The sequence below is a fragment of the Cetorhinus maximus genome, chromosome 19 (genome assembly GCF_964194155.1).
Source record: "Cetorhinus maximus chromosome 19, sCetMax3.hap1.1, whole genome shotgun sequence".
NCBI lineage: Eukaryota > Metazoa > Chordata > Chondrichthyes > Lamniformes > Cetorhinidae > Cetorhinus > Cetorhinus maximus.
Genome location: NC_135897.1, coordinates 62,757,203 through 62,781,287, shown reverse-complemented (window position 1 = coordinate 62,781,287; position 24,085 = coordinate 62,757,203). Strand labels below are relative to the sequence as shown.

The 24,085-nt window shown below is 41.0% G+C and overlaps 2 protein-coding genes across 3 annotated transcripts in view; one reads left to right on the top strand and one right to left on the bottom strand.

Annotated features, from left to right (window-relative positions):
- Nucleotides 1-24,085, bottom strand: part of ece2b (endothelin converting enzyme 2b) — a 281,119-nt gene that overhangs the window by 175,447 nt on the left and 81,587 nt on the right. The window contains exon 1 of one of the 2 annotated variants that reach the window (XM_078563944.1): nucleotides 5,683-5,808. The exons of the other annotated variant lie outside the window; for it this stretch is intronic. Coding sequence (XP_078420070.1) covers nucleotides 5,683-5,769 — 87 coding nt within the window. The 5' untranslated portion in view covers nucleotides 5,770-5,808. Of the gene's footprint in view, nucleotides 1-5,682; nucleotides 5,809-24,085 lie in introns of those variants that run through there. 2 annotated transcript variants of the gene reach the window in all.
- psmd2 (proteasome 26S subunit ubiquitin receptor, non-ATPase 2) overlaps nucleotides 14,141-24,085 on the top strand; it is a 61,356-nt gene continuing 51,411 nt past the window's right edge. The window contains exons 1-2 of the mRNA XM_078563941.1: nucleotides 14,141-14,280; nucleotides 22,502-22,802. Coding sequence (XP_078420067.1) covers nucleotides 22,689-22,802 — 114 coding nt within the window. The 5' untranslated portion in view covers nucleotides 14,141-14,280; nucleotides 22,502-22,688. The remainder of the gene's footprint in view (nucleotides 14,281-22,501; nucleotides 22,803-24,085) is intronic.

The following is a 24,085-nucleotide window of genomic DNA, read 5'->3' as shown; positions in this document are numbered from 1 at the left end:
AATACTTGGAAAAACTCAGCAGGTCTGGCAGCATCGGCGGAGGAGAGCACAGTTGACGTTTCGAGTCCTCCCCCCCGCCCCTTAAACCAGCTTATATTTCACCCCTTTCCTATTTTTACTTAGTTCTGTTGAAGGGTCATGAGGACTCGAAACATCAACTGTGCTCTCCTCCGCCGATGCTGCCAGACCTGCTGAGTTTTCCAGGTATTTCTGTTTCTGTTTTTGACTACAACAACAATGCCCTGCAACAATATAATGCATTCAACATTATAAGATGTCCGAAGGCACTTCCCTCTAGACTTATGACACAAATTTGGCAGATTTGGCAAATTAAGATGTGACCAAAAGCTTACTCAAAGAGGTAGGTCTTAAAGAGCATCACAAAGGAGGGGAGAAAGATGGAAATATTTAGAAAGGGAATTCCAGAGATTAACCCTAGGCAACTGAAGGCACAGCTGCCCATGGTGGAGTGATGAACATCAGCTATGTTCAAGAAGTCAGAATTGGAAGAACAGAGATCTCACAGGATTGTAAAGCTGGAGGGAGTTACAGAGATAGGGAAGGACAAACTAGGTTACAGAGATAGAGAAAGGCGAGGCTATAGAGGGATTTTAAATTAAGGATGAGAATTATAATATTGAGGACAGGAAGCCAATGTAGGACTGTAAACACAGGGGTAGTGGTGAACTGAACGTGGTGCAAGTTAGGATATTGACAGTAAGTGTTTTAGAAAATCTGCAATTTATAGGGGGTACAAAGTGGGAGGCCAAACAAAAGAACATTGAAATATTCAAGTTTAATGGTAACAAAGGGCATCTATCAATATGGCAAGAAAGAGATACCCTGTGAATTGCCAGTAGCCACAGGTTGCCAGACGATTTGCACCACCCCACTATTACTTCATGAAAACAGCAGCTCGCCCTCAACCTCCCCGTGTTTTCATGAACTTACTGCATTTAGTAATTAGTTATCAATTAAACTCACAGCAGACTGTTAGGACTGCAACTTATCAGTGCAAGGCCTTTTTAATGAGGAAATTAAATTCCTGCAATGTCACTTAATCTCTCCAAAAGAGAATGTTTTAAACTGTAGTGTCTTATTTTTGCAGATACTAAGTAATGTTAGAGTTTTTAAAACTTCAAATTTAACATCTTTATATGTTTTTCTTGCTTTTCCCTTTCTTTTTCCTACCTCTTAACCCAATCTTTCTTTCTCTCTCTTTATTTTTCTTTCTGTACCTGATTTGGTTCTAATTTACATTCCTTTTTTTTACTTTCTTAATCCTTAACTCGCAATTTTAAGGAGCTGGACCATTGATCCCATCGTTCACTGAGATCCCAGATGTCATATTGCCCCCATTACCAGCTTGCACCCCCAACAGCATACAGGACAAAACATTTCAAGGTGAGGGAAAGTTTAACTAATGGAGTGTACTGTAAATGTTGTACTCGAGCAAAATCTGGACTAATATTAATTGTTGCACATTTATGCCAATCTCAAGAAACAAATGTGCACTGAAAATCTCTTCCATGAAGGCCCAGAGCATATGAAAATAAACTCTAGAGTTACTCTCTTTCTAATTCAGAGACTCGCAAACTTCAGTCTTTTTTTAAAAATTCATTCACAGGATGTGGGCATCATTGGCAAAGCCAGCATTTATTGCCCATTCCTAATTCCCTTGAGAAGGTTGTGGTGAGCCGCCTTCTTAAACCACTACAATCCTTTTGTTGTAGGTACACCCTTTTTGGGAGGAAGTTCCAGGATTTTGATCCAGCAACAATGAAGGAATGGTGATATATTTCCAAGTCAGGATGGTGTGTGACTTGGAGGTGGTGGTGTTCCCATGCACCTGCTCCCCTTGTTTTTTTTTACATGTATAGTTGCTCTTGAGAGTTGAACATCTATGACAAGGCCCACATTTATTGCCCATCCCTAATTGCCCTTGAGATCTTATCCCTCTTTCCCCTTGTGTTGGAGAACAATTTACTGGACTGCTGTGAAACTATGTTAGCCCCTTTGAATACCGTATCTGCAGCTAAAATGTCAAAAGTTTGAGCCTGCACAGTAGCAAACTAAGTTTCATGGGTGTAGTCTGAGTTGGCATGGTATCAAGCTGACCTTGCATGACTTGAATCTGAGCTTGCAATCCAGCACTCAGACGTTGGGTAGCTTTTCCTTGTACTGCAATGCAAGTTGGGACATCAGCCATCAGAACCTACATAATGGTTGAATCTGCAAATGTTCTCCTGGAGTTGGCCACCACTTCCATACTGGAGAGGATAGGCTCCAAGGTCTGAACAAAACCCCATGCCAAGTTAGTGCCAGACTCCTCCATGCTCCTGAACAACCACTGGCTATTAGGCCTGCTAATGCACCAAGCATCTCACTGTGCATAACCATCAACCTTCTTCTGAAGGCCACCCCATCGAAGTTCTTAAATGAATCCTCTGCAGCAGAACAAATATGTGACCTTGCTCTCTGGCAAGCTGTGCTACCTTCTCTCCTGCACTGGTTGCAGGTCTCTGAGGCCCAGTGTCTCACCACATGCAGATCCCACCTCCAAGCTATCCTCTAAAGAATGCAAAGTGTCAGTATCTGACGTGATGGCTGCAAGTATGACAGTGAATGATGATGTTTCTTCTTCATCACTGTCTTCCTGCTCTTCCACCTCTTGCTTGTCCATTATCACCTGGCCTGGTTGCAATCCTTGAGTATTTGAAAGGAGAAAGGTACAAGGGTATGATTGTGGTGAGGGGAGGGATGGAAAAGAAAGAGGTGCATGTTTACATTACCTGCAGCTTGTAACTAAATCAGAATAAATTGTCGAATGAGGGGGAAAGAGGTGGAGAATTAGGTATGAGCACTTTCGATGGTTTCAGTCTCCCCACTGTCTAGAGCCTCAGTCATGGTGACTCCAATGATGGCAAGGACCGTCTCCTTCATGGTGGTAAGGACATATAGCCATATCCAAACCCTGACAATTAGGTGCTTCATGCCTCATCTTGTCCTGCAAGAAAGAGGGAAATGTGTCGCCGAATGTGGTGCAATGTGATTGGCTGATGTGGTTATTATGGTTGAATAGTTGGCACTATTAGTGCAAGCTGTGAGATGTGGGTGTGAGGCTTACAGCAGTGCTAAGTGTGTGAGGGTGAGGTGAAGCTCCAAATGTTAGGTATGAGTCAGATTGATGGAGAGTTTTGGTAGCTGAATGATAGAAGCGTGGTGAATTGAGCAGTGTGTGAGGCTAGTGGTGCAGTTCATGGGATATGGCATTTTAAGATGCATTCACTGTCATTAACCACACATGTGAGGACATTGAACTTCTCATGGTATACCATCCAGGCCCTTGAGTCGAGATTGCTGGCATTAACTGCAACAGCCATCTGGTCCCAATGCCTTTGCAATGTATGTCTGGGGGGGGCCTCCTGTGGATAGAGGACATCTCTCTTTCTCTCCATCTCCTGCACCAAGGCCTCCACGGGAGCAGCTGGGAACATTGGCTCTTCCCCGCACTACCATTACTTTTACTCTTCCTGTTCAGATTTTCTTCCCCAGTCACTTCTCTTCTCCAGCTAAAATGTTTACATCTTTAAGAGGTGCAGCTGATTTTAAATAGTCTAGGTTAAGTTTAAGTGATGGTAGCCTTACACAAACTTGGGGCTCCCATTGAGGCATGCAGTCACTGAATAGCCCATTTAGCACTGGACTGCATACAACAATCATTCAAATTTGCAGGTAACACAAAAGCAAGGAGCACAGCTTAACCACACATTACGATCCTCCCGTCTGTTTTTGGGAGCTATCCAATTTTGTCCTTTGGTGTTTTTCAGATTAGCACCTTTACTATTCTTGCATTAAGGTTAATTAAATACCCATTTCCTCTGATAATATTAATTATGTATTATGTCATCAGATAGACCCTGGAGCAATATTTTACTAAAGTACACATTATTGCAATATATAGATGCTTTTGGATAGGAGGAGGATTGTTAGGAGTAGCACCAATTCCCAAAACCTTTTAATATTAGTAAGGGGGGGGGGACGCAGAGGAAAGAAATCGAAATTTATACAGCAATGAATTGTCATCAAACTAATAGTTTCAGTATTGTTGATTGTGCTAAATGTTGCGTAGTTCTCACAAAAATAAATTCTGTGCAGTAATTTCAGCTGAATGTCAAACATTTTTGGGAAATATATTATGTTAATCAACATCTTTTTCCAAGCCAATAAACTAGTACAATGTTTATCATTTATATATTACCATGATAGCACATGACATAGTACTTAAAATACTGTTTAAAGGAACACAGGAATGTGCAGGACTAATTCAATCCACCAGGCTAATCCCAAAATCTAGAAATTTCATAAACCACCAATCAAACCTATCATTGGTATATTGTTTCCAAATCTATATCTTAGCTGTATTGTTTATAGGGTAAATAAATATCGCTTACAACAAGTAGATGTTCATTTACTAACCCAAGTTACCTAACTGACGTGCAGATAAATTAATATTTGGGAAGAGGATAAAAAATGAAATATCTATTTGCAACATGTAGGTATTCAAAATTGAGCAGGAAAAGCACACAAATCCCAAAACCTATATAATTTATTTAATCCAGCTGGTATTATACCGGTCCTGTAAAAACAATTAATCAAAACATACTGGTGATACATACCAAGCTAGAATAAATTTATAGATTGGGTTCCGTGGCTATAAAAATACAAAACAAAAACTGGCAATTATCAAAACGGTCACCTGCTACACACACAAATATCATCAGTGATTTTTGTTTTCACCCTCCCGATATTACACGAGCTTACTTTGACCTTAGAGTACATACCTGGTTGCTGAAGAGGGGAGCAGAAAGCTTCTACGACGTTAAGGCAAAATAAATGTAATAGGCTGACCGGTGTTTCTGTTGGAATGGAACACGTCTGTTTACACGGAGCTCATTGCATGCCAACCATATTCTCGCACCAGGGCAGTTTGTACCGAGGCGGGATTCGTGAAATTAAGATGTATGTTCGAAAGTGCTTATTCTCATCTCGAACGTTTGTATTAGGAGTTGTAAAGGAAAATTGCCAATATAGCTTCTTCTCTCCCCCCCCCCCCCCCCCCATTTCTACATCAGCTCAAGATTGATCTGTTCCACATATAAAACAATTCTCTCTGCGGTCTAGCGATTTGAACTACGGCCCACTTTACAACTATAAATTAACAGACCGCGACTGGAACACATTCTTCCTGTTTGTGCAAAGATCGACAACAATGCTGCATATCATTTTTGTAAAAGATCATATTTGAAAACATTTCAAAATGAAGCCAAAACACATAAAGGTCCTTTTCATACCCAAAGCAGAAACAACAGACATACCCATGTTCCCAGTACTTTTCCATTAAATCTTACTGGCGCCTTTTTATCATGAATTGTCATTGTAAACAGTATTTATGGGAATCGCATGATTATTTAAATACAGCTTGCAGTTTAAATTTAAAACCAATTCGCAAAAGATTTATTAGAAGCACGAGAAGCTAGAAAGACGAGAAGCTTTAATTTTCGCGTTATTTTCACTTGGAGAATTACTCTCCAAATATGCACGATCACATATGGCTTGTTCTGTTCACATTGACTATCACTGTACATATAAGTGTCAACAAAAGACCGGGTTAGAACTTACGTTACTGCTGAGATTCTGTAGAGCCACGTTCATCCTGGGAATGTATTTTGGTCTATCACGCCTCAAACGTTTCGGCGATGAAACCATCAGTAAGTGACATGGCTTAATGTATAATCGCAGCCGACGAAAAGCTGTCCAGAATTTATTTATACATAGGTCAAATAAATAGGGATTTTTTTTTTTAAATTTTCAAAATCGGCGACGTGCTGTTGATAAGTGAAAAGGAGGATGCAAAGAATGAGGATGGCCGCGCCTTGGAGGCCCAGCAGTCTGCTGAGGTGCTCTTCCAATCACATATTGCGCACCGGTTACTATGACAAGAAATCTATTGTAGCTCGGAGATGGCCGGCAAAACATCAGGTGTGGCAAAAGCATATGCAGTTTAACGCATACGCTCTGGTCATGATTTATTCAGTGTCAACGCAACTAGAATTTCCATTTCGTTTTTAGTTTGGTGAGCGTGCAGCTTTCATGCAGATGAGGCTAAGAGACATGTAAAGTGATCAACAGCTAAATACTGACACTGTAACGCTAGTAGGGCTCATATGGCAGTGAGGTAACTCAGATCCGCCAAGAACTCCGACATGAGCAGAGGCGCTTCTTTATTAGCACCTGGTCAGTGAGTTGAAACATGATTGGTACTTTAGAATATTCGTTTGACAGATGACAACCTTAATCTCACACCCCGAAAAAGACTCTGCGAATGCTTCGTTAGACCAATTACAACGAAATTGACGCCCGAAAGTAATGTGTATTTTTTTTTTGCCCAGTACTTCCGTTTTTTGGGTGGGGGCGGTTGGTGGAGTTGTACCCGAGAGATACCCCATAAACTGTACTGGGGCACCCCACAGAAGTCCCCACGCAACGACTGCACGGGAATTGCCTGGGAAATTTAAACTTCCGATGGGCAATTACACTGCACTGGGAACCATCCAATACTCAGATTTAAATTAGAAACATTGGTTTCAACTTTCTTAGCAGAATAGTTATCCAGTTAAGTTAGAAGCATTAAAACCACTTCTAACTCTTGGATAACTATAGTACTGACCCTTCCCCTGACGCCACCCCCCACTACAACCCCCTGTTGCTGCCCCCCCCCCCCCCCATCACAAATTGCTCTTGACAACAGTTAAGAGTCAACCACATTGCTGTGGATCTGGAGTCACATGTAGGCCAGACCAGGCAAGGATGGCAGATTTCCCTCCCTGAAAGACATTAATGAACCAGATGGGCTTTTGCAACAATCAATGATGGCTTCATGGTCACCATTACTGAGACTAGCTTTCAACTCCAGATTTTTTTAATTAATTGAATTAAATTCCATTCATCATTGTGAAATTTGAACCCAGGTCCCCAGAGCATTAGCCTGAGCCTCTGGATATCCAGTCCAGTGACAGTACCACTACACCACCATCTCCTCCTTAAGATAATAACTTGAATTTATATAGCACCTTTCATTAACACAGGACCTCCGAAAGTGCTTTACAGCCAGTGAAGTGCTCTTGAAGTGTGGTCACTGTTATATTGTAGGAAAAACAGTCTATGGTTTGTCCAGCAGACATCAGTCACCCGCATGGATCAAGTGATACAGACGTTACTTAGATCTTTGACCTGAACAATGAGGTAATCCAGGAGGTTTCAATGCTTTGATCTAGGATGCCTCCATGTGGTTTCGTATTTGTTCTTCTAGTAAAAAAGGGTGTTTGTTATAAGGAGGCTATGCTGAGCATACTTTCTGAGCAGGAGGAGCTATTTGCATTAGCTTTTCCCATCCCATTTTTCCCAATGATTCCACTCAAGACATCAGAGTCTCCCAGAGGATGATCTTTTCTTCTTCTTTAACATCTTCATCGGAGTCAAAGGTCAGGACATAAGCACTGCTGATTGTGGCATGTTGGTCATGGCTGAGCTGCACTGAACAAACGCAAGGATCCTTCTTGAAGCCAGCTCCACAAGCATTCAGGTAAAGTTCCTGCAAAATCAACCTCAATGGTCTGGACACCATGTCTGGATGGGACGTCCTGCCCCATGTGCCAAACGATCTGTGGGTTGAGAATCAGCCTATTCAGTCACTTGAAGACCCAGGGCAGAAACTCACGACCCTGAGTAGGTGTCACCCTGGAACTGAGGGACAGTCCCCACTGCTGCCAACTGGAAACACAGTAGTTAATTTGTGCACAGTAAGCTCCCACAAACAGCAATATGATACTGACCAGATGCTGTTTTTGTGGTGTTGAGTGAGGCATAAATATTGCCCATAACACCAGAGATAACTCTCCTGCTCCTCTTGGAAATAGCACCAACTTAACCTCTCATTGGAAAGAAGGCTAACTTCAAGAGGCAAAAGGGAAAATCTTTGGTAAATACCCGAATTAGCATCTAACTGAAAAACAGGTTAACTTTCAGGTTGCAACCCTTCAGCAGAACTCAGTATTGCGATGAAGGGACACAATGGAAACATTAGCCTTAATTTTCTCTTTCAAGTGTCGGTTGTTGGTTCATTTCCACAATAAATTTGAAATCACTTCGATTTAGACATAGCTTTTTTATGTTTCTAATGCAGAGAACTATTTAAAACCAATATTAAATGGAACTGAACTATGCAGAGGATTGTGAGTGCAAGGCAATAAGAAAGACAACATGAAAATTGTAAGTAATCAATAAAGGCCATTAAAAGTTGGTGACATGTAAATGACATAGTTTTAAGATTGAAAATTCCATTATTGAATTTAGCAGAAAAAAGATTTATGTTGAACCAGAGTCAATCCAATGGATTGAGTATTGCAGTTTAACAGGGCTTTTCTGTATTGTAAATCTATAAAATTGTCAGAATAACACCTATTTTAGTTTTCATGTGTTGGAATATAGTATGGAATTATAATCAATATAAAAGGCTAGGACTGTGTCGGGTCCATAATAATTGGTCATGACCAATAGTAACAATAATAGCTTGTGGCAGAAGAGACTGGAAATTATATTACTTTCATATTGATTTCAATGTTGCACAGAAAGGCATTACACTTGAACAAATTACATGAACAGGGCATTGTGTAAAATTTTAATTGATGCATGAAATCATAATCTTTTGTGAAATAAATAACATTAACTTAGTTTTCTTTTAGCATAACCTCTACCACCATAACCTCTTATTCAATAAGTAACCAGCAACTCCCTGCAGCAATAAAAATCATTAAATGAAAGTTATGATGTGCAGCGAGCCGAGATTTTCAAATATATAATAATTAGAGGGGAAAACATGTTTGCAATCAAACTATTAAATAGACAGTTATCTTTTTTTTTAGAAGAGTTTCCTGGTCAGCCAGAACCTGCAGAAGGAAATGGCAAACCACTGTAACACTATCCCAAGCATGACCGTGGCCCAACACATGGAAGTCCATGGTAGCTAACGCCCTCTTAGGGCAATGTACCTGAAGAGAAGAGAGAGATCTTTTCAGAAGGCCAGCCATCTCTGTATAAAATTGTTTTTGTGGATGCCCTATCTACTTGTTATTCGCAAAAAGACAGATGCAGTAGAGTTGGTAAATCGTGTATACGTTCAAAGACGTTTTTAATATTCATCGTGATTTATAACCAAACGTTTTCCTCTCGTCTAGTATAATGTCATTTCCCCTCTTTAATTACAGAGCATTATACATATATTATGATTTCATCAACTATCAAAATGTGCCACGTGCCTTCTTACGTTTGGAAAACCGTTATTTCCTTTTATTTACAGTAGAAATGCTGCTTATGCAACTAGTGTTCAACTTGAAGAATCGGAGCGACACCTTAAGGACATTTCCGGAATATGCAGGTTCTCCATTCGCCTCATTGCAAATGTCCAAAATTTTCCGGTAACTATACAAAAAAGTTCTAATAAATTAGATCTGCTTGAGTCTCTACACAGATCTGTACAATGAAGTGTTTTAAGTACAGAATAGTAATTGATGCAGCGGCGTTTCGGTCTATATATATATGCATTAACTTCTTCCTCAGCTGTGAAGATGAATTCCCTGTTACAGCAAAATATTAAAGAACCAAGTATATAGCACTTTTCACGGGCTTAGGATATCCAAGCTTTTCGCAGCCAATAAAGTACTTATTAAATATAGATACTGTTGCACGGAAACCCGGCAGCCAAGGTGCCTATAGTAAAGTCCCACAAACTGCATGAAATAAATGACGAGATCATCAGTTTTATAAATGTTGGTTGGGGAATATAGGTTGGCTGGAACTACTCAATGACGGAACCTCCACAGCCCTCTGGTGTAGAGAATTCCAAAGATTCACCATCCTCTGAATAAAGAAATTTCTCCTTATCTCAGCCCCAAATGGCCTACCTCTTTTTCTGAGACTGTTCCCCTGGATTCTAGACCTCCTCCACCCTTACCCCAGCCAGGGGAGACATCCTTCCTGTATGTATCCTGTGGCCCTGTAAGAATTTTGTATGTTTCAATGAGATCACCACTCATTCTTCTAAACTCTAAAGAATACAGTCTCAATCTCTTCAATCTCTCCTGATAGGACAATCCTGTCATCCCAGGGATCAGTCTGGTGAATCTTTTTGTACCCTCTCTATGGCAAGTATATCCTTCCTTAGGTAAGGAGACCAAAACTGCACACAATACTCCAGGTGCGGTCTCACCAAGGCTCTGTACAACTACAGCAAGACATCTTTGCTCCTGCACTCAAATCCTCTAGCAATAAAGGCCAACATACCATTTGCCTTCCTAATTGCTTGCTGCACCTGCATGTTAACTTTCAGTGATTCATGAACAAGGACGCAAAGTCCCTTTGGGCATCAACACTTCCCATTCTCTCACCACTTATGCTGCATTTTGATTTTCATACCAAAGTGGATAACTACACATTTTGCCACATTATATTACATCTGCCATGTTCTTGCCCACTCACTTAGCCTATCTAAATTCCCTTGAAGCCTCTTTGTATCCTACTCACAACTCATATTCCCACCTAGCTTTGTGTCATCAGTAAACTTGGAAATATTACATTTGGTCCCCACATCCAAATGATCGGTATAGATTGTGAATAACTGAGCCCAAGCACAGATCCTTGCTCATCACAGCTTGCCAACCTGAGAATGACCGGCTTATTCCTGCTCTCTATTTTCTGTATCTTAATCAATTCTAAATCCATGCCTATATATTACCTCCAATCCTATGTGCTCTAATTTTGTTTACTAACCTCTTGTGTGGGGCCTTATCGATAACCTTCTGAAAATCCAAATGCACCACTTCCACTATGGTTCCCCCTTATCTATTGTTCTAGTTGCATCCTCAAAAGCTCCAACAGATTTGTCAAACATTATTTCCCTTTCATAAATCTATGTTGACTCAGTCCAATCATACCATTATTTTCTAAGTGTCCAGTTGACACATCCTTTATAATAGATTCTATCAATTTCACTGTGACTGATGTCAGGCCAACAGGCCTGAAGATTCCCATTTTCTCTCTCCCTCCTTTCTTAAATAGTGAGACACATACTACCTCTTTTCAGGAATGCCCGTCGAATCACAAGCCAATCAAGCAGTGTCGAGGACACCAGTGGGCCTTCCCCTGGAATCAAGACCCCATGGACAGAAGTCTCACCTGCCAAGTGCTGCCTGCCAATCAGAGGTCAGCAGCTCTTGTGCTCAATAGCACCACTGCGGAGGCCATGGCTTCTGCCGGAAGGACATGCACCTGAGTCCCAGGATCATGGAGCAACCCAGGCCGCAGGAAAGTAATGTTGGGGGTGTTGGGGGGTGGGGACATTGGAAGAGGGGTGTAGAGGTTTGGCAACAAGGGCATGGGGTGGCTCTCAGCAAAACCCCCCCCCCACCCCCCCACTTCCTGATATCGAGTTCCTCGGTCAGGCACTGAGTGCCTTTGACCGAGGGACCACCCAGGCCCCCCACCAGAGATGACAAGCAGGCCGCACGTTGCATGCTGACAGGCTCACTTGCCACTTGGTTAATACCAGCGGTAGCAAGATGAGTCCCTTAAGTGGTCATTAATTGGCCACTCAAGGACCTGAAAAGGCAGTAGGGCAGGAAGATCGACAATGGGCCTTCCTGCCCAGAATTTAATTCCGGTGGAGGCAGGAAGGCAGCAGGGTTCTGGTACACCATCCTCCTGCCTAATTACATGCCCTTCCTGCCTCCAAACTCACTACCAGCAAGAGTGCAAGATTCCACCTGTTAACTCTGTTTCTCCCTCCACAGACGCTGGCAGACCTGTTGTGTATTTCCAGCATTTTCTGTGTTTATCTCAGATTTCCAGCATCCACACTTCTTTTGCTTTTGTATTATGGAATTTTTATGCCCACTTTATTCGAAGGATAGAACATTTGTCATGAAAATATAATAATTTTCATAGTATCTTTTTGGCTTATTGTAAAGTAGGTTTATGGGGTTAAGTATATTTAGGTCTGTCTGTGTGTGATTTAATTACATTTGGAGTCAAGTAGACTGCAAGCTATAACTCATCAAAAAGAAGCTAGGTGCTTGATATGCTAATAAGTAAACATGGATGCTGACTTGCATGTAAGGTGTGAAGGAAATTTGAATTTCTAGATAAATGAAGGGAGATTTGAATTTTAAAGGGATCTTAGTCTGTTTACAACTAGCCAGATAAGCAAGGCTAAGGAATGTGTTTATTTTTCCCGAAGGTTACTGACAATAAATAGTAGTAACATGAAAGTTGTTATATTGCGAGGAAGATACAGTTTCAAAGACATATGAAACAATAGAATTTACATATTAAAAAGAGGGAATGAGGCTATATGTCCAGAGAAGTCATGTGAGATCTAACAGAGGTGTATGAAATAGCCTTCATGAGGCCTCCAGTCTTTGTGTATAAGCCTGCTGTCTACTGAAACAGGGTATTGTGTGACCCTGTTTGTTTATCACCATCACTTTTTAAATAGAGTAACAAGTCTTCATTCACTGGGCTTTGTTGAAGCTGGAGAAAAGCCATTTGAAATTCCACTGTCCAGGGTATTGTGTTAATTTGCTGGATCGGTTTAAAATCTAAAATCTATTTTTGGACCGTTGCCTTAAAGGGGGTGTAACTGAGAGTCAAGTTAATTAGGAATTTTAGGAATTATTATAGTAGTAATTGTAGTCTTATGTATGCACTTGACAGCTTTTATTTTGTTAATAAATATTTTAATTTATTTTTTTTTAAATCTCTAAAAGTCTTCATGGACTTATTATTTCTGAATTTAATGCACGCATCTTGAAATAAATACCAATTGCAAAACTGTTGTGATAGCATGACCAAGTTTCCCTTGTGGATTTGGTCTGCCTGGCACACATAATCTGCTGCGTCATAACATATTGGAAAGTGCAACATTTCCACAATACTGCACTTGCAGTATCATCTTAGATTATGTGCTGAAATCTCTGGAGTAGAGCTTGAAGCCGCAACCTCTGACTCAGAACCAAGAGTGTGACCACTGAACTAAAGTTGACACCTATACGACCAAAAATTCTTCTCCCTGAGGTTAGCTATATACTGTATCATTAAGGATCATGAGACATGGCTGGGTTACAGATTTGTAGAGCAGCTAACCAGAAGATGGATGCCGGATATTAACTGGATGTAATCCATCAGGTGGAATTGACCAATAATTTTTCAGGGGCAAAGACATTATTAATTTTCTTACTGCATCACTTGTTGTAGTTGGATAAATATTGTATGTGTTAAGCCACTAGTGTTTTTCTTTACATAATTTAAAAAACTGAAATTATGACTTTCATATAAGAGCAAAACTAATAACATCTTATTAAAATTGAAGGCAAAATTATTATAGATGTATAGTAATGTTACAACATTGGGCATATCTGTCATGTACATTTTTCCTGCAGGAAAAATGCTGACGTCTATTGAAGTCAGTTCCAAATATCTATTTTAATAATCCCTGTATGACTCAGATTCACTGGTGAATGTGAAATGAAGCTATCAGAAAAAGGCTAAGACCGCTCACACACAAGATATAATGGAGATAATAATGATCTTTAAATGATCTCGGTAGTGATGCGGGAGGGCATTTATACCAGTTAGTTTGTTTCTTTCCAATATCATATTTTTTGATGGCAGTGGCATAGAGCTCCATCTCTTTGATTTCAAGGATGACAGATCAATACCTCAAGACCTGACCAAGGGAATCAAGGTAAGAGTACTGCAATCTTCCTCTTTTCATTTTGGTATTGTGTGACCCTGTTTGTTTATCACCATCACTTTTTAAATAGAATAACAAGTCTTCATTCACTGGTTTGATTTATAACTCTTTCTCCTGGAACTACCAGAGAAGTGATCCTTTCTAACTGAAATGTCTTAAGTTACACGGTATTTCTAATGCTTGGTCATTTCAATTACATCAGCTGTCTGCTGCCAGTTGGGAGATTCTCCTTATATGATTGCCTTCACAAACTGCTTTTGATATTGTTCCAAGAGAAACTGGCACAGAATGGCTGGGACGGCTTCCCGTTGGGAGACTCCATATAAGCAAGCAGACATGCATGAAGAACAGGGCAGCAAGGAAAGCAAGCAACTGTGGAAGTCAAAGAGATAAGATTCATAGAACTGTTGCAGGTGAGTGGATTCAGTGCAGTACCTGTTCCTACTATACCACTTCAAAGGTAAAAAGCTTCAATAATACTCCAGGCTATCTCTGTCTTATCGCGCTATCTGGTTGCTTGCACACTGAGAATGGATGTTATGTTTAAAAATATTTTTGGGGAATATTGTGTTATTCTGGAAAGAAGGGTGTGTGTGTGTGTATGTATGTGTGTGTCTGTGTGTGTATGTGATTTAATTAAGCTGGGCAGAGATTAATAGGAGTCAAGTTGTCTAGGGGCTTTGAAACATGAAAAGGATAGAGCTGTTAAGTTTGAGGTACAAGTAAATAGGCTAGATCTAAAATTTCCATTTTCAGGTAAGTTCAGAGCTTGTTTGAATATCAAAGGGGAGTCAGAGGTACAAAGAAACATGTTTTCAACTTGCAGGTGTTCCATAGGTAAATAGTAGTGGGGATATTATATTTTATTGACCCAAAAACAAAGACAAGATAGGGACATAAAGTATATTTATATTTGGAAGGATTTGAGTTTCAAAGTGTGTGAGAACAATGGAATAGGAGATGAAAGGGGAATAAAAAAGATACTTTAGAGTTACTGTGGAAAGCTTAAGTAGAGATGGCTGGAGCTGTTTGAGCTGTTGTGCTGAGAGCTGTTAGCTCTGGGTTGAGAGAGGATACAGTTTGAACCAGCCATCCAGTCAAGCTAGTTGGGCTGCAACAAGCAGTTTTGTTCTGAAGTGGATTCCACCGCAGAGTGGATGAGGATAGAGGTTATGTGGTATGCCTTTAGTAAAGCTAAAGCAGTTTTGCCTTGTGTAATCTTATTGGGTTCCATAGTTAAACATCTATAAGGGAGTGTTGAAACTAAAACAAAAATAGCTGGAAAAACTCACCAGGTCCGACAGCATCTGCAGAGAGGAATACAGTTAACGTTTCGAGTCCGTATGACTCTTCATCAGAACTAAGGAAATATAGAAATGAGGTGAAATATAAGCTGGTTGAGGGGGGGGTTGGACAGGTAGAGCTGGATAGAGGGCCAGTGATAGGTGGAGCCAAAGACGAGATTGCCAAAGATGTCATAGACAAAAGGACAAAGGGGTGTTGATGGTGGTGATATTAGCTAAGGAATGTGCCAATGGTGACATTAAGGGTAGAAAGCAGGACGAGCAAGTGACAGATAGCTCTAGTGGGGGTGGGGTGGGGGGAAGGGATCAAAATAGGCTAAAAGATGGAGATAAAACAATGGATGGAAAGAAATTTAAAAATAATGGAAATGGGTGGGAAAAGAAAAATAAATTTAAAAAATTATAAATTATTGGAAAAAGGGGGATCGGAAAGGGGGTGGGGATGGAGGAGAGAGTTCCTTAGCTAATATCACCACTGTTAACACCCCTTTGTCCTTTTGTTTATGACATCTTTGGCAATCTCTTCTTTGCCTCCACCGATCACTGGCCCTCTATCCAGCTCTACCTGTCTCACCCCCCCCCCCCTCAACCAGCTTATATTTCACCTCATTTCTATATTTCCTTAGTTCTGATGAAGAGTCATACGGATTCGAAATGATAACTGTGTTCCTCTCCGCAGATGCTGTCAGACCTGCTGAGTTTTTCCAGCTATTTTGGTTTTTGTTTCAAATTTCCAGCATCCTTCTTTGCTTCTATATAAGGGAGCGTTGCCTGGAAGGTGTTTACTTGTGGGTTCGGCCAAATAGAGAGTTTTTTGGAGGAATGTTTTGTAAGACTAACCTTAATTGTGTAACTGGAATTTTGTGTGCTTAAGTTTTCTTTTATTCTTGTTAATAAAACTTTTACTTTTAATATTTGAAAATCCCAAAAGTGTTACTGGATCTTTTACTGCTGAGATTGGCGTCACTTCTTCTCGGTTTCAGAATACAAAAAAAAAGGGTGTGGCCCATAAACCAAGTTTCCCTCTGAGATTTGGTTTGTGCAATTAATACCGGCTGTGGTCATAACACATACCAACGCTTAACTCATACCCTCTACTTTAGCACTTTGTGCACAGCCTCCTTTTTCTCTGTTACGCTACCCTTGGTATCCACCTTATCTGCCCTATGCACCAACTAAGAGACTTTCATCCAGAGGGGATCCAGATAATGGGATGGAGATGAAGATATTGTACTGACCAATTCACAGAGCAGGGAGGAATCAAGAGAACAGCTATCTCTAATTAATTCATACTTTTCCAAATGTTCCGTTATTATGATCCATTTAGCACTTTGCCTACCGCTGACATGAAAATAACTGATTTATAATCGGCTGAACAATCTATTTCCCCTTTTTAAACAGGAATTTGTGATGGCCATGTGTTTTTGGGAAAAATCTATAGTCTTTATTGGGCTGATGGTCCCTTTAAGAGCTAGGTTTCTCTGGAGGATGATTTCTTGTTAAAAGCAAATTGCTTCTCATAACTGATCATGTAACCAAACTGCCTGAGAGATAAAGAATAGGAAAAGGGTCAATAAAGCTAATTATAGGGGAGATTAGATTCCTGGGGTGTGGTTCTGTTTTCAAGCAGGTTTTTGGTTTAGAACAAGGTGGATGCAGAGAACATCTATTTTCAAGCAGGGTTCAGTTGAAATTTGGCTAAAAAGATTTAAATTCCTTGGCAACTGAAAGGCTCCGAGAGAGAGAGAGAGAGACAGAGACAGAGACAGAGAGACACACAGAGAGAGAGACAGAGAGAGAGAGAGACAGAGAGAGAGAGAGACAGAGAGAGAGAGAGACACGGAGAGAGAGAGACACGGAGAGAGAGAGACACGGAGACAGAGAGAGAGAGAGACAGAGAGAGAGAGAGAGAGAGAGAGACAGACAGACAGAGTTCCTATGTGCAAGACTTCAGAGTTAAGGAATATTCTGACCCAGGATAGGTATGCTTAAGTCACTAGAGATGCTTGTGTTTAACTGGGGGTCAGTTGGAGGAAATTTGAAGGGAAAACCTTGCTGAAAGTAAGCAGAAGGCCTAAGGAATCTCAACCCTTATACAAATCTTTAGTGGTTAATCTTCCAATTTCAGATAAGTATCTGATTTGGGATCTTTGGGTATAAGTCAAATGTTTGTAGAAGGAAATCTGAGTTAAGAAGTTAAGTTTAGAGTATAAGTAACTGTTTATTGTACTTTTAATATCTTTAATGAAACTGACTATTTAAGAAAGAATACACTTATTAGTTTGATTTTTGATTTTCTTTAATTTTTGTGTAGTAAAATTCTATTGTTTAAAGCAGTGAATTTTACAACTTAATTCTTTTATTAATACCTGGGTTTTCGAATTTCAAAAACAAACTAAAGACGTTACTGGTCCCTACTGAGATCATAACAGATGTAATATTTGCACTTTCTAGTCCTTTTTTTATGCAATTCCTGTTTCCAAAGAATTTTGGAAAATTCAACTTAGTGATCCTTCCACAGCAACCTTCCAAACCTTTGACCTCTACCATCTAGAAGGACAAGAGCAGCAGATGCAGGGCAACACCACCAGTGGCAAGTTACCCTTCCAAGTCACATATGATCCTGACTTGGAACTATATTGCCATTCTTTCACTGTCATTGAGTCAAAATCTTGGGACTCCCTCTGTAACAGCACTGTGGGTGCATGTACACCACGTACTGCAGCAGTTCAAGAAGGTGGCTCACCAGCACCTTCTCAAGGACAATTAGTGATGGGCAATAAATACTGGCCTTTCCAGCAACTCTCACATTCCATGAATGAATTGCGAAAAATGTACCTCTATTAATTGTCACTAACTTTCCTCAGTATTCTCAACTCTAAACCATCCATACTTGGTGACTTTTCAAAGTATTTCCAATAACATTTTTAACACAATTTTCTATTTATAACTTGGCTGCTTTTTTTTTTGCATCGTCCCCAGAAGACCTAGAGATTTTTCTTCATTCTTCTCCGCAAGTACAAAGGTAAAATCCTTGTTAAGCATCTTTATCATTCTTTCTTTTTCAATTATAAAATCACCTTCTTCATCCCTCAGAGTTTTACCAATGTATTGGACTTCACATTACATAATTCATTTAATTCCAGTGAAACTTACAACTTTCTCATAAACTTTCATGCTTGGGATAAATAGGGAGATAACCAAATACTTCTTGAAATAACTTTTTCTATGGTGACGGCAAAGAAATATCACCTGTGGAATGTAACTAATCAGTTAAATAGTGGCAATAAATGTTGTAAGGATTTACTTGATTACCTTAGAGATTGAGGTAGGGGGAACCTACTCTCAGTAAATTGAACTGGTGGGATAGAATGCATAATAGGACATATTGTACCTGGCTTGCAGGAATGGGCTTAATTGAATGAATAGCCATTCCATTTATTCCTACATTCTTGTGCGCTGTGCTGCCTTCTATTTAAAGACCATCTTAAGTTCTATGCTCTTCCTGAATATTCAAAATGATGGATTTTTGACGTGTAACATTGTGTTAGTAAGTAAAAGTTGTTTTCATCAGGCCCAAAACTGAACAGGTGAGTGGTTTGGGATTATTATAAAGAAAATAGAACACAGAAACAAGCTAATTATTCTGTGCTGCTGTTTATACCCCACAAGTGTCTCCTCCCATTTCTTCTACCTCATCTCAGCCTTTTAGCATCTCTTTCTATTCCCTTTTCTCTCATGTGCTCAAGAGGCTTCCTTTTGAAAGCAGCTAAATTATTTTCCTCAACCACTTCCTGACCTCCTTATTTCCCTATTGATTTATTAGTAACTGCATTGTACTAATGGCCAATAGTATGTTACTGATGGCCCCTAGTTTTGGATTATCCCACAAGTGGAAACATACCCTTCACATCTACCCTATCCAACCCATTCATAATTTTAAAGATCTCATCTAAGTCTTCACTTTTCTAAAGAAAAAAGCCACAATCTTACCCAAGAGCTATAATTTCTCTGTTCTTGTACTATCCTTGAACATCATTTTTGCACTTGGTCCACTACCTTTCTGTTCTTTTTATAATGTGGAGACCAGAACAGTGTACAGTGCTCCAAGTGTAGCCTGATCAGGGTCATGTGTAAATTTAACATAATTTCACTATTTTTATATTCCATACCCCTTGAAATAAATCCCAGTGCTTAGTCAGCACTTTAAATTGTTTTGCTGACATGTGAAGCTGCTTTGCTGATCTGTATCTGTACTCCTATCTCCCTTTGCTCTTCTACCCCATTCAGTTCCCTATTTTACAAGGTGTGATGTTTCTGCTTTTCCTTTCATTTATCTATGTTGAAGTTCATTTACCACTTTACTGGCCCGTCTGTATATTTAATGACGAAAGGCTGCAACCTGAAGCATCATCTCTGTATCTCTCTTCACAGATGCTGCCAGGTCTGCTGAGCATTTCCAGTATGTTCTATTTTTATTGGGCATTTTCTAACGTCTTCTTGTATTATGTTGCATTCTTCCTCAGTGTTAGTTTTACCCCTAAGTTTGTTATCATCTGCAAATTTTGATATTTTGTTACTTATTTGTAAGTCCAAATCATTAATGATAATTATGAATAACAGTGGTCCCAACACTGATCCTTGTGGAATACTGCACTCTACCTTCCCTCAATCTGAATAACTAACATTTCCCCCTACTGTTTACATCAGAATCCATGCTGACATCTTTTTATTACATTTTCTCTAGGTCCTCTTCTATAACTTCTCTTAGTACAGATTGTAGTATCGTTCCAACTCTGATATTAAGCTGACTGTATATTGTTCCCAGGATTTTTCTAATTCTCATTTTTGTATAAAGGAGCAACATTAGCTCTCCACCAGTCCTCTGACACTACACTGTCTTCAGTGGAACTTTGTATTTAGAAACTGTTGCCGCAGCTATCTCCCTCCTAATTTCCTTGAAAAAGCATGAGTGCATACTATCTGGATAGGGGGTTCTACTTTTAGTTTTGCTAGTTTGTCAATTATTCTCTCCTTTTCTATTCCAACTATTTTATTCTTCTTCTTAAGCTTATCTTCAAGTTAAGTGTCTTTATTATTTTCTACAGTAAGATATTCAATTTAGTAAGTTATTCAATATATCTGCCTTTTCTCTGTCACTACCTGTGAGCTTATCTTTCTCCACCTTCAGTGGCCTTATTTTGTTATTTATATGTTTTTTTTAATTCACTTGTGAATTGACGATATCGCTGGTAAGGCCAACATTTAATGCCCATGCTAATTGCCCTTGAGAAGATTTTAGTGAGCAGGCTTCTTAAAGTGCTACAGCTCTTCCGGTGAAGGTACTCCAATAGTGCTGTTAGGTAGGGAGTTCTAGGATTTTGGTCAACAACAATGAAGACATTTTGTGACATATTTTCAAGTAAGGATAGTATATACCTTGAAGGGCAACTGAGATGGTGTTGTTCCAAAGCGCCTGTTGCTCATGTTCTTCTAGGTGGTAGAGGTTATGGATTTGGGAGGTGCTGCTGGAGAAGCCTTGGTGACTTGTTGCAGTACATCTTGAAGATGGTACACAATGCAGCCACAGGGTGCTGGTGGTAAAGGGACTGAATATTTAAGGTGGTGGATGGATGCTGATCAAGCAGGTTGTTTTGTCCTAATGGTGTCGAGCAATTCTTATTGTTGTTGGAGCCTCCTTGTTGAGGCAAATGGGGAGTCCGTCACGCTCCTGATTTGTGCTCCATGGATGGTGGAGTCAGGAGGTGAGTCATTCACCGCAGAATACCCGATTCTGAGCTATCTTTACAGCCACAGTATTTATGTGGCTGGTCCAGTTAAGTTTCTGGACAATGGTGGATCCCATGGTGTTGATGGTGGGGGATTCAGCAATGGTGACGGAGTTTAAACTCATGCGTCCGAATCATTGGTCCAGGCCTCTTGATTACTCCAGCAATGTAACAGATATGCTACCCATACCCTACTTCTTTGTGTTTTTAGAACACTCTATTATGTCTTTTCATACTCCTAATATGATTTTGAAATTTTTCTTTGCCTTCCTGACATTTTAAAAGTTTTTTTTTTACTTTTAAGTTTTCTTTAATTCTTTATTCATAATGGTGCACCGTAGTTAACTTGTTTGTTTTTAGCAGAATACATTTCTTTTGAATTCTATTGAATGTCTTTTTAAAAAGTCCCCATAGTTTTTTTGTCTCTTTCTTTTTCAAGACTGTCTCTCAGGTTTTGATGAGGTGATGAGAGGACTTATGAGGGTGATGCAGTTCATGTGGTGTATATGGACTTCCAAAAGGCATTTGATAAAGTGCTGCACAGTAGGGTTGTTAACAAAGTTGAGGCCCATGGAACAAAAAGGACAGTGGCAGCATGAACATAATGTTGACTGCGTGACAGAAAACAAAGAATTGTGGTAAATAGTTGCTCTGCAGACTGGAGGAAAATATACAGCGGGGTTCCCCGGGGGCCAGTATGGAGACCACTGCTTTTCTTGATACGTATTAATGACTTAGATTTTGCTGTTCAGGGCACAAATCAAAATTTCCAGATGATAAAAAATTTGGTTCACAGTACTGTGTGGAGGATAGTGATAGATTTCAAGAGGGTGTAGACAAGCTGGTGGATGGATGGAAATGTGGCAGATGAAACTTAATAGAGAAATGTGAAGTGATACACTTTGGTAGAAAGAATGAAGAGAGGCAATATGGACTAAACACTACAATTCTAAAGGGTGTGCAGGAAGAGAGATCTGGAGGTATATGTGTACAAATAATTGAAGGTGGCAGGACAGGGTGAAAAAGTGGTTTAAAAGACATAGGGGATCCTGGGCATAATAAATGGAGGCAGAGTGTAGAAGCAAGGAAGTTATGATGAACCTTACAAAACACTGGTTCAGCCTTAACTGGAGTATTGTGTCCAATTCTGGGCACCACACTTTCAGAAAGATATCTTCAAAGAGGCAGAAAAGGTTTATGAAATGTTACCACGGATGAGGGGCAGTGGCTTCTGTTATGAGGATGAATTGGAGAAGGTTGAGAGGAAATTTGAAAGAGGTGTTCAAAATCATGAGGGGTCTAGACACTCTGGGTCTATATCCCTGTTCCTTCACTTTTGCTGGGTCAAAATCATGGAAACTCTTCCTAACTGCCCATTACAGGGAAAGGGCGGCTAGCTGAAATGGTCTGGCAGAGAGCCAGCATGGACTTGACAGGCCAAATGGCCTCCTGGGCTATAACCATTCAATAATTCGATGACAACTTATTTAATTCCATCCTCATTTCTTCATAATTTGCTCTTTTGCAATTTTTTACCACAGCCTTTTATCTTGGGTCACCCTGGATCCTAACCCTCAAGCTTGCTAAGTAGTTGCTCTTAAACGCGCCGCTGGAGTTACCTGCGATGAAAACGCGTTTTGATGCCTGCGGGCTGCCGTAGCGTGGTGACGTTGCCGAAGGTGGGCGGAGTTTCCCGGCATTCCGCGGGTGTGGGAGCTGCGTGCGATCATGGAGGACTCGAAGAAAGGACAGCAGCCGCCGGCGCGGAAAAGCGACGAGAAAACGACGGCGGGGGGAAAGGAGAAGGACAAGAAGGAGAATGAGGACAAAGAACAGGAGCTGGTAATGTCACTTTCCGGCCGGGGGCTTTCCTGTGTCACCACCAGCACAAAACCGGTTCCTGCAGAGTCACCGGCGGCCCAGGGCCGGCAGTCAGGCTGAGGCCTTCTCCCTGTTCGCCGCCCCAAAACAGCTTTCCTCCTCCACTCACCCCCCCCCCCCCCCCTTTCCTCCTTCCACTCACCCCCCCCTTTCCTCCTTCCACTCACCCCCCCCTTTCCTCCTTCCACTCACCCCCCCCTTTCCTCCTTCCACTCACCCCCCCCTTTCCTCCTTCCACTCACCCCCCCCCTTTCCTCCTTCCACTCACCCCCCCCTTTCCTCCTTCCACTCACCCCCCCTTTTCCTTCTTCCACTCACCCCCCCCTTTCCTCCTTCCACTCACCCCCCCCTTTCCTCCTTCCACTCACTCACCCCCCTTTTCCTCCTTCCACTCACCCCCCCCCCCTTTTCCTTCTTCCACTCACCCCCCCCCCTTTTCCTTCTTCCACTCACCCCCCCCCCCTTTTCCTTCTTCCACTCACCCCCCCCCCTTTTCCTTCTTCCACTCACCCCCCCCCACCTTTTCCTTCTTCCACTCACCCCCCCCCCCCCCTTTTCCTTCTTCCACTCACCCCCCCCCCCTTTTCCTTTTTCCACTCACCCCCTTTCCTTCCTCCACTCACCCCCCCTTTCCTTCCTCCACTCACCCCCCCCCCCCTTTCCTTCCTCCACTCACCCCCCCCCCCCTTTCCTTCCTCCACTCACCCCCCCCCCCCTTTCCTTCTTACACTCACCCCCCCCCCCCCCCTTCATCTCCTGAGTTGTTTAGGAGCCGGATTCAAGCTCCCCACGGAAACTAGTCTGCCGCTAGTTAAAGCTGCTAAACCTCAGCTGCGGCTCAATCCTGTTAAACAATGGTCTTCATTAAACTTTTCTTTGAAACTCGGCGAATTTGGTCTCAAATCTCCAAATCATGTTTGCGGTTTATACTCCGAACACTTCCCAGTTGGTTCAGCACTAATGTTGGCAGCGTGCAATAAAGTTTATTTAAAGAATTAAATCTCCCAGAACTTGCCTCTAACTGGGAAAATAATTTAAGGTGATTTGGAATGTCTGGAAGCATTTCATCAGCTTTACTCCTGTTGCCCCACTGACATTTCCAGGAGGTGTAAGATCCGCTGTTAAATCGCCTTGCCTCATTGCCAGTAGTTTGTCACACCCTCTCTCTAAGAAATCTTAAATATAATATAAACTGTTTTAACTCAAATGAATGTGAAATCTGCACTCTGGTCAATGCGATGTAA